The sequence below is a fragment of the Diorhabda sublineata genome, chromosome 10 (genome assembly GCF_026230105.1).
Source record: "Diorhabda sublineata isolate icDioSubl1.1 chromosome 10, icDioSubl1.1, whole genome shotgun sequence".
NCBI lineage: Eukaryota > Metazoa > Arthropoda > Insecta > Coleoptera > Chrysomelidae > Diorhabda > Diorhabda sublineata.
In genome coordinates, this window is record NC_079483.1 from 3,918,221 (window position 1) to 3,933,761 (window position 15,541).

General features: G+C 31.5%; 2 protein-coding genes across 4 annotated transcripts in view; both read right to left on the bottom strand.

Moving 5' to 3' along the window:
- Window positions 1-9,912, bottom strand: part of LOC130449263 (probable multidrug resistance-associated protein lethal(2)03659) — a 58,428-nt gene extending 48,516 nt beyond the window's left edge. Inside the window, exons 1-2 of one of the 2 annotated variants that reach the window (XM_056786967.1) lie at window positions 1,556-1,608; window positions 1,322-1,500 (exon numbers count right to left, since the gene is read on the bottom strand). The gene's annotated coding sequence lies outside the window, so the exon portion shown is untranslated. Of the gene's footprint in view, window positions 1-1,321; window positions 1,501-1,555; window positions 1,609-9,707 lie in introns of those variants that run through there. The other variant, XM_056786968.1, reaches the window with a different exon arrangement.
- Window positions 9,913-13,067: 3,155 nt separating this feature from the next.
- LOC130449801 (probable multidrug resistance-associated protein lethal(2)03659) overlaps window positions 13,068-15,541 on the bottom strand; it is a 30,761-nt gene continuing 28,287 nt past the window's right edge. The window contains exon 11 of one of the 2 annotated variants that reach the window (XM_056787810.1): window positions 13,068-13,603. In XM_056787810.1, the coding sequence (XP_056643788.1) occupies window positions 13,136-13,603 (468 nt within the window). In that variant the 3' untranslated portion in view covers window positions 13,068-13,135. The remainder of the gene's footprint in view (window positions 13,604-15,541) is intronic. The other variant, XM_056787811.1, reaches the window with a different exon arrangement.

The following is a 15,541-nucleotide window of genomic DNA, read 5'->3' on the forward strand; positions in this document are numbered from 1 at the left end:
GACTGAATACCCTGACTGAATGCTTTGTCGTACATGTAAGGGTAATTTCTGGAAATGTGATCTAAGCTATGCTATCATCAGAGAACGCTTGGATTGCAACAAGCGTATTCATGGCGAAAGTACTGAAAGAACTGCGTATTGAATAAATAAAATAAAGAGCAGAAAAATGAAAATGAATGCAGAAATTAACAAAAGAGCCGTACAACTAAATCATACCTATCAGGAAGTAATGCCTGATGACGGTTTCCTAGGGCAAGCAGAGATAGAAACAGAGGAGGTTTTTTAATCGGTATTTCCGACATACCAAGTCCAAGTGTTACCCAAGACTATGCTTTACTCAACCCCTATAGATACATATACACATTAATCGCCTTCCAAAATGTACCCCTCAAATAGAGGTGCATTCCGGGATGACCTTCATAACACCCACTTATCTCATCCGTTGAGGTCCTTAGTCTTCTTTATTCGTATCTTTTCATCCTACTTCCATAGGTTTAGTTGTAATATTCACCTATCCTCTTTTTTTTTCATCGTAGTGTTAAGAACTTCACTCCCTTCTTTTTCTGTTCTAACGTTAGATGTGTGTTCTTGGTAGCCTTCAAAAATAAATACTATTGCAAATCGAAGCGATTTTAAAGGGTGAACCAATTTTTGGAAGTTACCCCTACTGAAGTTCCTTCTAATCTTCACAAGTTAAGCGTCTAATATGTAGTTTCTCTTCTGTCTCTATGGCTATTTTCTCGGTCTTTTCTGTTTAGTGTAGTTTCTCAACTCTTTTAACTTGAGTTTTGTGTGACAACCACTAGTTAATCATTAAGTTTGGTTTTACCAATCAATGAAACAGAATCCATTGTATGAAAAACATTTATGCCAGTAACTAAATTCAATATTTATCTAGAACTCCAACAAGAAGTACGTATTTTGGAAGAAAGATGTGAAGGAAAAGCAGATAGATTATTTTGAAGATCAGCTCCTTTTGAGAATTAAATATATTTTAAGTCTAAGTCTAAGTCTACACATTTCAAAATTTTAATCTGATAGATAAAAACTATATTCATTTTCAAAGGTATTGTACTGAAATCCATCTTTTTGTCAAAAATATTTCTAATTATGTTATCATTATCATCATTCGTGGGTATTATTTACCTTACTCACTAAGGGATTATCTATAAGCTATTTTTCAGTGTTATACGTCAAATTCTGGTTATCTTTGAAATATCTAAAAATATGTAGAAGTTTATTTCGGATTTTAAATTTGTGACAGTTCGAACCTATCTAACCAATTTGAATTAATTTTTGCGGCTAATTAATTTTTACTTACTTTCCAAAATAACGTGAAATTGGTTGATGTGTAGGCATTAATAAGACATTGAACTTCATAACAAATCGGTAGTTTGAATCCAGATAACGAAATTATGGAATTTCAATCAATTGTTTCAAGAGAATCTTTAAATTATTCAAAACCTTCTGATAAATATTCATATCAAATTAGTCATTTTGCTAAAAACGTAATAAATATTCAAATATATGGAAATTACACTATTCCAAAAATAACCTTCTAAATTAAATTTATTTCATCTAACACATGACCAGAAACTGATTAAAACTATTAAATAGTGTTTTGTTTGGCTATCTAATATCCGGCTGTTTGTAGTTATGAAATATATTTGAATGCCAATGTGATAAAATTGTGTAATTCTCATTATTTTTTCACAAATAGTAATAAGAATGCATCAGATAAGTATACAGAGTGTCTAGATGAAAACATCTATGCTTTTAAAACTTACCCAAGTGAATATTTGTTTATAATGTCCAACGTATAGTATAGTCAGATCAATATTGTTTCCATTTTTTTATACAAAAATTGTGTCGCGATGGTGATAGTTTTTTGAAAAATACCTCTGTATTAGAAATTACACAATCTATACAGCATATGTTTCAAATTTGAAGACGCCACGTCGTTTAGTATTTGTTTGGCAGCAATCAGTAGTGAACGTTATCAGTGGTCATCGTTATGTGATACAATACTTATATTTAAAAGGCATTATCCCAACTAATATTAAAGTTGAACTAGATTCTACTCTGCGCGAGACTGCTCCTGCAGAGTTTAAATAATGCCGTACGACCTGCGAACACCGCCATTGTAGTTGTCGATCAAATGAGGTGAAGACTCCAGAAATCCACAAAGAGGTACTGGATGATCATGGACTGAAAATGAGCGAGCTAGCAGACATAGTAGGCAATTCAAAAAATGCGGTACATCGCATATTAACTGAAAGTTTGGACATGAGAAAGCTGTGCGCAAGATGGGTGCCGCGTTTGATCACGTACAATTTAAAAATTCTACATAGGGCACATAGATTTTCATCAAAGAATTCCCTTATTGCTGAGGTTCACAAAATAGGAATGCTATTTTCACAAGGTTACAGTGATAATTGCAATGCTAAAATCTAAAATTGCTTAGCACGCTAACGAAATATCAAAAGGGAATAATGACTAACCGTTAACTCAAGAGAATCCGCAGTGTTCGTTAGTTGACTGCATTAGATGTCAAACTGTCAATTATTCATTAATAAATCACTTAATATCGTCTCTCGCCGCCTCATTTCGCAATGTACTTCCTGCTTTTTGTTTGTAACGTCATCTGTGGCTTCAAAGTCAACTATTAAGACCTCAATATATAATATACAGAGAGAGTTGTATGTATGGAACGCCTTAATTAGCAACTTTGCTATTTCAAATGGATCACCCTATATATTTTTTCGCTTCTAAATCATTGAGAAATACTTATTATAGCTACATCTCTGCCGAAGTTGAAATAATATATTTAGGTGGGTATGACTGCTAGAATAACAAATTTGACGTTTCAATAAATTATTATTGTTGTTAAGTTTATTGAAAAAGAGCGAATTGATATTTTATTATATTAGAATATGGTGATAGGCGTACAAGTCAACAAGAAACTTGTAATATCTTTAATGATTCATATCCTAACCGAAATCCTACAACAAGATCTACTCTAAGCAAATTAGTAAACAAGTTTAACGAAACTGATTCAGTAAAAGATTTATTCAAATCAGGGCGCAGAAAAACTGCATTAACTGGAAACAAATCTTGTTTGTGTCCTGTTAGAAGACGATATACACTTGAGTACTAGACAAATATCCAAGGAACTTGATATATCGCTAACATCCGTAATGACAACATCCATATAAAGTAAAATTGAGCCAAGAGTTTTCAGAAGATGATGGAAAAATGTAACAATCAGAACGATCCAAATTTTTTAAGTAATGTTGTTTTGCGATGAGGCCACTTTTTGTATTAATGGAAACGTAAATCGGCATAATTGTAGATACTGGTCACGTAACAATCCTCGTTGGATACGTGATTCCCACACCAAATATCCCGAAAAATAGGACTGAAATAATTGGCCACTTTTTCATTGAGGGTAACTTAGATCGTCCGGCGTATTTAGATTGATTGTAAAATAGTGTCATACCTCAGTTGGATCAGATATTTCCAAATCCAAGTAAGTATTTTGAGTTACATCTATAAAAACTTCATTATTAGAAATTTTCAGACAATAACAATATCCCAAACAATATTTTGCTACAATAAGATGGTGCCACAACTCCCTGCATGTGTGGTGAGACAATACCTGATGAAAAAGGTTTTATCGAATGACCCCCGCGATCACCCGACATGAATTCTTTAAACTATTTCCTATGAGGTCACTTAAAAAACATAGTTTATAAAACAAAACCTGCCAATATTCAGGAATTAAAAGATGGGATTACCAAAGGATAAGAAGAATTCACCAGTCAGGGATATTGCAAAATGTATTGCAATTATAAAAATCGCATGGCTTGTTGTATTGAAGTAAATGGACAACATTTTAAGCATCTGCTGTAATCGCCTTTACGCTCTTTCCTAAAATTCGTAATTTTCTACTTCACAAATTAGGATCTACTTCTAGCATGACACAAACACTTAAAAGTTTTGTGATCAGTTGTAGTTTTTCTACGCCATGATTTGGACAAATTTTTTACTGCACCAGTTTCGTTAAACTTTTTACTAACTTCCTGGCACTAGACCTTGTTACAAGATTTGTATTAGCACATAAATTATTAAAGAATATTCAAATTAAACGAGTTCATTCAATCGTAGCCATCTAAATGTACAATATTTATTGTAACTTGATTAGTATACCTTAAGGATTCCTAAAAACACAAAATATATTGGGTGATCCATTTTTTTTTAAATTTTCACTTATAACGTCGGGTATTGAGTTTTTTATTGATAGATCTTATAACACAATATTATGGAATTTAAATATTTTTTCGTGCGGTAACGCACGGGTGTCTACTAAAATCAAACTTACAACACCACATTTTCACTACATCATATGGTAGTGCAGATTCTCTTATTGTGCCCATCAAATCCTTTTGAATTTGCATTGAGGTGAACTCTTTCAAGTGCTACTATTTAATCACTGCGCAGTGCTCAACACTATATAATATTTTAATACCACTAAGATCTAACTCTTTCGAATTCTGACTATTTCTGTAGGCACGCCCCTACAACTTCTTACTTGTTAGTATCTAGCGTGAATTTATATAAGTATAATACGTTACAATGTGACGTGATGATTAAAATGATTATTTATATTTATAATTGGTGCATTGGCTAAGTAGGGGTTGTATAGCATTAACATGAAAGCACTCTTTATAGTGATCTAGACTATAATCAAACAATAATTACGGTAGTACTTGACAAAATATTATCAAAAATAGATAAAAATGAAATTTCATTGTTTCCAGAATAATGAGTTTTACAATTTTTGGTGTAAATAGTATAGATTCCAAGATAAATTTAATATAATGTAACCTGCTATTAATATTTATTGGCGGTATTACAATTATATAAACACGTTATCTGCCCTTGTAATGATAAGATATTTGTGAGAATATTATTAAAAAAACCATCGCTAAATATAAGTACTAAAACAAAATGATAAGAAGTGAAATATCAGAAGATACAAATTCAAACAATTATTATGAATAAGGAAGAAACTGGATTCCTATCTGCTGTAATCTTAAATTCCTCAGCTAGATCCACTTTTTAAGGAAAAGGTATTTTAGACTAGGGTAGAAGCCTTTGAAAATGAGAAAAAGTGAATAAAAATAATGGTAGAGTGAAACTTATTAGGAAAGGAGGCGATTATAATAGAAATAAGAGAATCTGAGGTCAGGAAGGGGAAAGGGGTGAGTTTTTAAGGGTAAAAGCGGTTTATTTAGATTTCCAGCAAAACTACAATTTTTATGGAAAAAAGCTTAACGGTGAAGTTGTGGATAATAAGAAGTTCTACAATTTTTGTATTCATACTATTTTCACATAACCTCAAAATTTATGTTAAAAATTCAAAAACCTAACCTAACCAAGTTACTATTTTTTTATTCTTATCTTTCACAAAAAAATTTTTTTAACGAAAACTTACCTTTTTATGTCTCGTATATACTGTAATTTACTTTATTTTGAATATTTATTTTCCATACTTTTTTTACGTAACCTCAAAATTTATGTTAAAAATTCAAAAAACCAAGTTTCTATTTTTTTATTTTTATCTTTCAAAAAAACATTTTTTTAACGAAAACTCACCTTTCTATGTGCCATATATACTGTAATTTACTTGATTTGAAATAATTATCACTTTTTATTTTGACATAATATCGAAAAAACACCCTAATTTTCAATCGAAAATTCTCCCGTTAAAATATCATCATTTTCTAAGAGGACCGCGTTATTTGTTTGTTGAAATCTCTTTTTGATGGTACAAAAAAATATTAGCAATTCCATGGCAAACTTTGTTAGAAAAAGTGAAAAAGCTATAAAATCGCATCCGAAAATTTTTTTAATCACTATGTAAAATTTTTAGATATTCATTAAAATACTACACTCCAATTATTTATGTTTATTAATGTAACATGGAATCTGACGTTTTTTGTGTAATTAGGATGTAAAATTTTAATAAACATTTAATATTTATAAAATGATTTAAGAAAATTTTCGGAAACTAGTTTTTTGGCCTTTTATGAGAAAATTTACAATAGTAATGACAATATTTTTTATATTTTTTACACCGTCAGGAAGTAGAAATTACAACGAAATTAAAACTTATGGACTTACGAAAAAGCTGATATTTTGACGGGAGAATTTTCGTTTTGAATATTAGGGTGCTTTTTCGTTAACAACTCAAAATAATGAGGTAAAATAAATATTTCAAATCAAATTGATTTCAGGATGTTTCGGTCATTAAAAGGTAAGTTTCCACCAAATTTCGTGTAAAACCATTTTTTTGTCAAAAATAACAAAATATATAAACAAAAACTTAGTTTTTTGAATTTTTACAAAAATGTTGATGTTATGTGGGAAAAATTTTTTCACAAAAGTTGTAGATCTTTTTATTATCTACAATTTTGTTATCTAGCTTTTTCCATAAGATTTGTAGTTTTACGGAAATCAAGATAAACTGTTTTTTGCCCTTACAAACTAACCCTCTTCTTCTTCTCGATCTCAGATCGCCCGTAAAATATTTTTCCTTCCATTTTCATTATAATTTCTTTTTTTTATTATTCTTATTTTTGTTTGGTAAAAAAAATTATCAGAACTTTTGAAAACACTCAAACTCTAGACCTGCTTGATTAAAGACCAACTTCTAACAACAACAATAAAGTGAATTAGATCCCAAAATGTCACACAGCGCTATTACAAACATAATTAAAATACATTTACAAAGAATTTAATCATACAAAGTCATGATTTAACAGATTTTAGAAAAAGGAGACGAGAAAATTGCTGGTTAAAAATGAGAGCTTCCTAAATGTTTAATGTGCCATGAATCATCGGCTTTTCTTCATTGGAAAAATGTTAACACAGCATACTTTTACAAATTATGTAACAAATTATTGTCGAACTTCCTTTAAAATGCTAAAAACTGAGATAATAAGCGATATCATTGAAAAAGTTCACCAAATAGTACTGGTATCAGCAGTAGACGCAACCTAGACCCACAACTATACACCTGAAACTAGTTGTGTTCATCGACTATCTCCAAAAAAGTACAATAGGAGTGTATTGTTGATTGATGTGCTAATATGAAAAATTTTAAAAAAGCAGCTCTATTTTAAGAAAAAAAGCTCATCCATCAGAAAATCGCTTCTCTTCACACTTCGGGGATCCCATGGATAAGATTTACGAGTTTCACTTTGAATTGGTTGACCACCCTCTATATTTAACAAATCTGGCCACTAGAGAGTTTCTCCTATTTCCTAACCTCAAAATTTCACGCACAGGAGAGAAATTGTCATTAGACTGGAAGGTTATCCCATAATTAAATTAGAGGAAGGTTAAGATAAAATATTATCACAAATCCTGGAACAATTGATTGACGGACTTATTATAAATTTTCGACAGACATCTTTCAATATGGCAGTTGAATAAATATACAATCGGCTTAATACGGGGTACCAAGACAGACAGACACATCAATTGAAGAATAGTCTGTATAATTGGGAGAAATTGGGTCGAGATTATTCAAAATCCTGAAGGTTCTTATGTACCAGAAAACGTGAAATTTGATATTAAGTGTCTTAGATAATCATCATATTTCACGCGAATTTGCAGCGGATACATACTTCAACGGTCGATACCATGTCTTCTGAAAGGCAATAAGTACCATTCATAAAAAATTCAGTAACATAATTGACTCAAAAATTAATATCCCGATTGCCGTAAGCCGTTTTATGATATTTTGGCCAATTAATGCAACCGTAATCCACAGTTTATTAAACAAATTATGCTCTTGGATTAAGCCACATTTTTTTGTGAATGGCTCGGTTAATCGTGGTAATTGTATATACTGAAGTAAAGATAACCTTCACCAAATGATTTAAGAACATACCCAACAACAATGTCGTACCTTTATCACCCTACTAAGCCGTTGTGTTCTTCTATCGTCACCTCATTCTAAACGAGGTATTAGAAGACCCTTATTTCAATTTGAAAAAATTAACGAGAACGTTTTATCATTTGAAAAAAAAACAATCTATTTTGTCAGAAATAAACTGTTGCCAGAACAAAGAATTTGTTGAAATTTTTCCTTTCAAAGGCAATACGACAATAAAAATAAAAAATAAGTGAGACACCATATACAGAGACTCTGCACCATTATTTAAGACCGTAAATTTTGAGCATATGAACTCAAACAAGGCTTGATTAACAACGATCATGCAATACTACCAAAATCAGAGATAACCAATTGGTTATCCCTTGATTGATGTCAAATAGTACTGAAAGATCGTCGGATTGAGGTTACAAATTTAGCTTGCGAACCTAGATCCACCACTATACGTCTGAAACGAGTTGTGTTCATCTTCAAAAAGGCGCAACAAGACATTGTCATGAATCATTCCAATTTCAAAAAAACAGCCCCATTTGAGGAAAAAAATTGCATATCCTTTCCACACTTCAGTGATCCCATGGATAAAATTTACGAAATTAATTTTGAATAGTTTGATTACCTACTTTTTTCACCACATCTGACCCCTAGCGACCTTTCCTGTTTCCTAGCATCAACGTTTCACGTATGAAAGAGGAATTCTGATTAAACTGGGACGTTATCCATTACGTAAACGCCTATTTTAACCCGGCATTAGACAGGTGGGATGACAAACCCCAGAGCTTGAAGAATGCTGAAAAATTATTCAAATTGACCGCCAAATGCCGGTAGCGCCTCAGTACCTTCAAACTAAGTATTCCTCTACACGTGGTTGTTGAAAACATAGTTCCAGCATAGACACAATGCGAATAGAACCGTTTCAAATTTGCTTGGGGTTTCTCACACTCCAACTGTCCAAACTCGAAACTTTTTTTGAGCATTTTTGTTTTGATTTTGTGACATCGTTTCTACAGGTAGGTTCTTCATTTTTATCTATACTATGGTTATTATTTGTGAATTATCTCTTGTATTATCTCGTGTATTGATGGGAGATTACGAAGAAGAGCAAAAACGTCTCCAAAAACTATAGCAAGATGCAGAAAATGATGAAAACTTTATTGATGAGGATGATTCCGAAGAAGAGGACGAAATAGACAATGTCACCGTGTGTAATGATTACCCTGATTTAAAACAGGATGACGAAGAAGAAAACCCATAAATGCAGGAGGTAGATGAACAACAAAATGTCGCAGACCCGGTTGAAATCCATAATTTTTTTGGAAAAAATGGAATGACATGGTTTGAGGAATATAACATAAGAAACGTAAGAACCAGGTCCGAAATTTACAAAATTACAAAAGGTGGCAAATATTAATAGAAGAGTTAATAAGATTAGAGATTCGCTGGACTAAGTGTAGTATTTAATAGGTAAATATGTTGAAAAATAGAAATGATTATGTTCCATTTTTTTTTCAAACAAACCTCGTATGACTGTGTCTGAGGCCACTGGGAGGTTTTAATGAAATATCCAACAGTTGATAATAAAAAATTCTTCAATTTTGTACCATTTTGTGGGAAATACTTCATAAATAATCAATCACGATAAGTGGCTGTCACAAAAGATCAGTAACCAACTCTAATAATGCTAATTAATACCAATGACTCATTTTTATCTTTAAATATAGTGATAAATGGAGATCAAGAGACATACCTTTGAAATTAAATTACACCGATCGACAAACTTAACCCGTCTCCATACCACCACAACACTTTACTTCGAAATGATTATTATATAAATATAACATAATATATTTGAATGTAATTGAATTATCTGATTCAATTGATTACTTTAAATTAAGAGATATGATAATAATACTTTTAAGTAGCATTCCAATGTTCCATCTCAGATTTAAAGTAAACTAATATTGATACAAATGTTGTAATTTTATTATCAAAAAATGACGTAGCATAATTCTTGAACAATTTTATATGTAGGCTGACATCACAGAAACATGTAATTGAATTGTTTTTACGTTAAACGGTGTGATATTTATTTTTGAAAAGTATACTTTGCACCATTACATAATTATTTCTAGTAAATACCATATCTTATCATATTATTTTTGCCGTGAAATTATAAGTCTATCATTGAATTTTGCTAATAAATCAACTAATTTTAGGTCTCTTTCAATTGTTATTGGCTTTATTAATAGATAATACCCTTGACGTTTCGACCTTATATCAGTCTTTATTGAAAATATAATCTGACATTGACAGATAATCTCCCGTATGAATATCAAAATAAAATTTATTTCCACCAAACTGAAAGATTTTTCATACCCTGTTGTCATATCATACTTAAAAATCATCTTGATTCAAATTATTCACAGTTATTTTAGGTCTTTTTTGTCAATGTCGACAAAAAGGTCTTTAGAGGAGAGGTAATTCGATATTCATAGAGGCGTTAGCCAGGAAAGTAGTTGTTGTCTCCTTTGAAGAACGGTAGAATATATTTTCGAAATATTAAATTTCGAAATTATTCCAGAGGTTAATAGTAAGAATCGTTTATTTTGATACATTTTACACACCTCATTTACTATCTGAATCCATGTTATCGGCGACTATAGATTTAACTACATGAAACAAATATCAACGCTCTTTGACATTGTCTAAGTTCGGATCTCTGTCCGGGCTAACCACTCTGATGAGACGTAATAACGTCGAAACTAGTCAGTGATTACAAACCCCTCCCTGCAGCTGCGAGCGATTGGGGATGTTAATATCGACAATAAGGTCGGTTGTTTTGTTTTTTCCTTTAAAGAGCAGTAGAATATATAGAAAATAAGCATGCAATATGCTTTTAGCATAAAATTCGCTTTTTATTCATAATTTATTTTTGTTATTAGTACAACTATTTCAATATTATACATTACATTATTAACATTACCAATAAGGTATTTGGTATAGTGTTCATAACTTCAGAATGCTCACAGATTGAAATTCTTCGTCATTTTAACAATAAATGGCATATTTCAAGAATGGCAAAACCTAATTACATGAAATCTAAGCTTACCTAATTTTCCATGTATAATTTGAAAATGGGATCAAATATAGAAATCATAAGTTTGATTTATTCAACAACTTATGGGACATACTCTATAGGTGGAAATAATTTCAGACGTAAATATGACTACGAGAAAAAATGTTTCTAAATTTTGAATTGTATACGTGAATAACTCTGTATAATAAGAGACATTTTATTTTTTTTGTTGTTCGCATTGACGATCACAAAATGAATCCTTAAAAAAATTCCAGATTTTCATTGATAAACTTTTGTAAAAGTGATTTTATTATCAGTTTTTGCTAAATTGCCAAAAATATACTTAAAACACATATATTGGACAATCCCCATACAAAAAAACTTATTTCATCTTTGGGTACATATTAAGCTTTACCATAATTTTTTACGAGTAGAAATAATTGAGGAAACCAGAGATATAGTTATTTATGCTGTGAGTAAACTAATACTTTTTTCCCCAGTAGGACGGTTTTACGGCAATTCCTACGAGTAAAAAAAGTTATTTTACTCACAAATTTTATACAAAAAATTTTCTACGTTCGTAGACTTGAAAAAAATCGACAAAACTTTTATCAATTTTTATTTTGTAATAGTAATATTAAAAGTACAACTGTGAGCATTATTAATTTGAAGTGAAGACGAAGTTATTCACTATTGGTACTTAAATAGACAACATTTAACGAGTTCAAAGAAATAACATCTTATATAGCTGTATTAGTACTTATTGGATTGTTGTTAGGATCGTGAACATTTACAATATTGCTTAAAGTCGAACTAGTTGTTCCCGTAAAAAATTTTCACTGCGAAATCCATTTTGTTTTTTATTGAGTCGTGTACGTAATCCTCCGCAACAGTGTTGGATTTCCACCCACTGTGTTTCTTTAGTTGAATTATATCACCACCGGAATCCACTAAAAGAGCATCGAAATGTTTGCCCAGTGTGACCAGATAAGCGAGGGAATTTTTGAAAAGGTATTGATACCCACACCTTGGATTTTGCATTTTCCATTTCTATACTGCAAAAATAAATGTTCTGTTTTGACATTTGTGGGTCGTCGGTTTTTATATTTCTTATTATTTACCAAGTTCTAAATATTGTCAGATATTTCACCAATAACAGTAAATCGACGTTTTTATATCAGGTGTTGTGATAATTAAAGCAGTTTCAGTATTATTAAATTTAATATTTCAGTATTATTAAAGCATAATGATCGTCTACAGCTTGCAAAAGAAACTTATTAATTTCTTCATGGGCAGATGTTTTAGATTTTTTGGGTCTCAATTTGAGCTGCAAAAGATACTTGTGGGATATTTTCTCCGATTAAACTGCAGGGCTCACTGCAGGGATTTTTTAAAAGATTAAAAATTCTTCCTTATTCATGTTTGAATCTGTTTGCCTAAATCGTAAGTATTCTTCTCCAATTTTAGAAAGGTCATCGCATGGTTATCCACTTAGAAACGTGGAGCACAGCCTTTACCTACCCAATCCACGTTAAGAATTAGTTGAGGGCTAATGTTGTACAATGCAAAAAAATGCACAATCACTTGCCATTCGAAATCAAATCGATATCATCTTTTCCCGCATTGCGCAATAATTTGGGGACATATTTACTGGAAAGTGCCTTCTACTCAGTAAACGACCTCTATTCTAATAATGTTTAATTCCTATTATAACATATATAACCTAACCTATATATATATATATATATATATATATATATATATATATATATATATAACCTATTACTAGTACCTATAATTTAGTTACTCGTTGTGGTAATCTTCTGTATAATGAACTTTTATTTAATTTGTTTTATTCTCATTCAGCTATTTTTGTTTGTTTTTCTGTTTTTACAAACTTTTGTATACAAATGGTGACCATTTTTTGACAATAAAGCATTTCTCTCTGTTTTTTCAAAAAAATATTGTGAACAAATTTTCTCCAATCTTCGTTGGCACAAATAATGGGAGAAAAGAAATAAAAGTCTGAAGCCTTGAAAATAATTTAATTGAAATCCACTCACAAAATATTCGATTAGACTTTTAAATTAATTTCAATTTCAAGTTTGTTTATCTTTCATTATTTTACTCTCCTTGGCTATTTCCATCAAATTCTTCGCTGTGGTTTTCCCGGTTTGCATAACTAGTGAATAGAAAATTCCGTTTTCATTTTGTAGAAGTGTATGAGGATGATCGAATTCCGCTACTCTTCCGGCATCCATAACCAACACTTTATCGGAATCCATAATGGTGTGTAGCCTATGAGCGATAGTTAAAACTGTACAGTTGTCGAATTTCTTTCTAATGGTCGTTTGAATCAAACCATCTGTGTAAGGATCAACATTCGCTGTAGCTTCGTCCAAGACTAGAACTTTATTATTTCGAATAATAGCTCTAGCCAAACATACGAGTTGTCTCTGTCCTACACTGAAATTTGAACCACCTTCCGCCATTTTACTATCTAAACCTGCTGGCAACTCATCTACTGCACGTTTTAATTCTACTTCTTCCAAAGCGTTCCAAAGGACCTGAAACAAATTTGTACATGATTACTGACTACAGCTAATGTAAGAGAGCTAATGTAAGCATTCATAAAATTACAATACAATTTTCTTTAGGACAAAGCTGACCCAGTCAATTTTGTATTCAACGAATTTGCTACATTCCACAACAATTTCACATCGTCTCCATCACTTTACAAATAAACTATAAGTACGAGGATGGTACCAGAATTATCTTGTCCAATGAAGAAAACACAAAAATTTTGAAAAAAAATATATTTATTTCTCCTTTTAGCTCCAAATACTTTTGAAGCGATGTTCAATAAGTTCGATACTTGAAATAGCAATCAACTACTGACATCACTTCTTCGTTGTTAGAAAATCTTTGACCACCAAGCCATTTTGTCAAGTCTGGGCAATAATCCGAGGGAACTAAATATGGCAAATGGGGTACATGAGGTTGCAATTCAAACTTTAATTCATTAATTTTGGCTATTGCAATAACAGATGTGTGAACTGGTGCATTGTCTTGAAACGTTGCAATAATACTCGCTGTTGATACTTTTTCCTTTTTCAAGATAGTTAATGAAAATTATCCCACGAGCATTTCAAAAAACCGACGCCTTTACCTTGCCTGCAGATGGAACAGTTTTTGCTTTCTTTGGAGCAGAGTGACCCTTTTGGGTCTGTAGATCAGGCCAGACCAGAACCATTCTCGTACTTACTTTACTCAATTCTGAAGCTTATCTACTATTTCATGTGAAATCTTGTAGAGACGTATTAGAGTCTTAACAGTTAAAACAACAGACAAAATCTTTTAATTACAGATTAAAAAATTAAAAACAGTGATCGTTTTATAGTGAAATCAATTAAATAAAGAACAAATCTATGTTATACCTGTAAATAAGGGACATTAAGACAAAAGCAAAGTAAAGTGAAGTGAGCTCCTTTGACTGCATAATATGTATTAATTTAAAGTGGAAATACTTAAAACACAGACGGAGCTTGTTAATTTACGAAAGGAATCAAGTTAAGTCCTTTCCAAATAATATTTGCTTTCGAAAAAAATGAGGACAAATATATACAGCAGAATTATCAAGATAATCAACACTCCGAGGGTTAGACCCGGCGCAGATTTATTAGTTAAAGCGATAAACAATGGAGGAAAGTTAATAGTAATAGTAAAAGTGAATATGAATTAGAATCTTAATATGGAATACCCTAATTTCTCTTAGAATATAAGTATGAAATGAAACATACAATATTCTGATCCATCCAATCATTTAATCTATTTAATACCGCACTCACATCAACGTGTTATACTACTTAAAGTCTATATACCATTTTTTTTTTCGATGAATAGACTTTAGTACATCGTTATTATGTTTATTTCAACATTTTGATTTAGACATGTTCGAAGGAAATCCAAACATGGACAGTCATCGTAGTAGTCATAAAATATTCAATAATTAAGACCCAAATTATATGTTATGTTTGTAGGAAGAAGAAACAATGGCAGAAGCTATAAAACTCGCGACCATCAAGGCTACTTGGTTATCTGAGAGAATGTAGAGGTTTTTATCTGAACACTCCTGAGCACATTTGTTTAATTTGTTTAGCTAGTCTACCTGAAAAATGGTGTGTGATGTTCCCAGAGGTATGAAGAGCCTTTATTTTGGTCTGGAAATACCCAGTCCAGCTTCTTGTGCTAGCTTCGAACCGTCTGTGTACCAGATAGATACATTTCGAGTTAGCGAAAGATTTTTATTAACCTATGATCGGTGGTCGTTAATTACCACTTCGAATGGAGTATCTTTGTCTAATAGACTATGTATTTGGTCCATTGGTTTGTCACAGATTTCTAGCTTTATTAGCTCTAGAATCCTTAGTTGACCTATCAGATTGCCTTGCTAGTTATTGACTGGATTAGCCTGTGGACTCCACCAAATGGCGCTTTCTTCACTG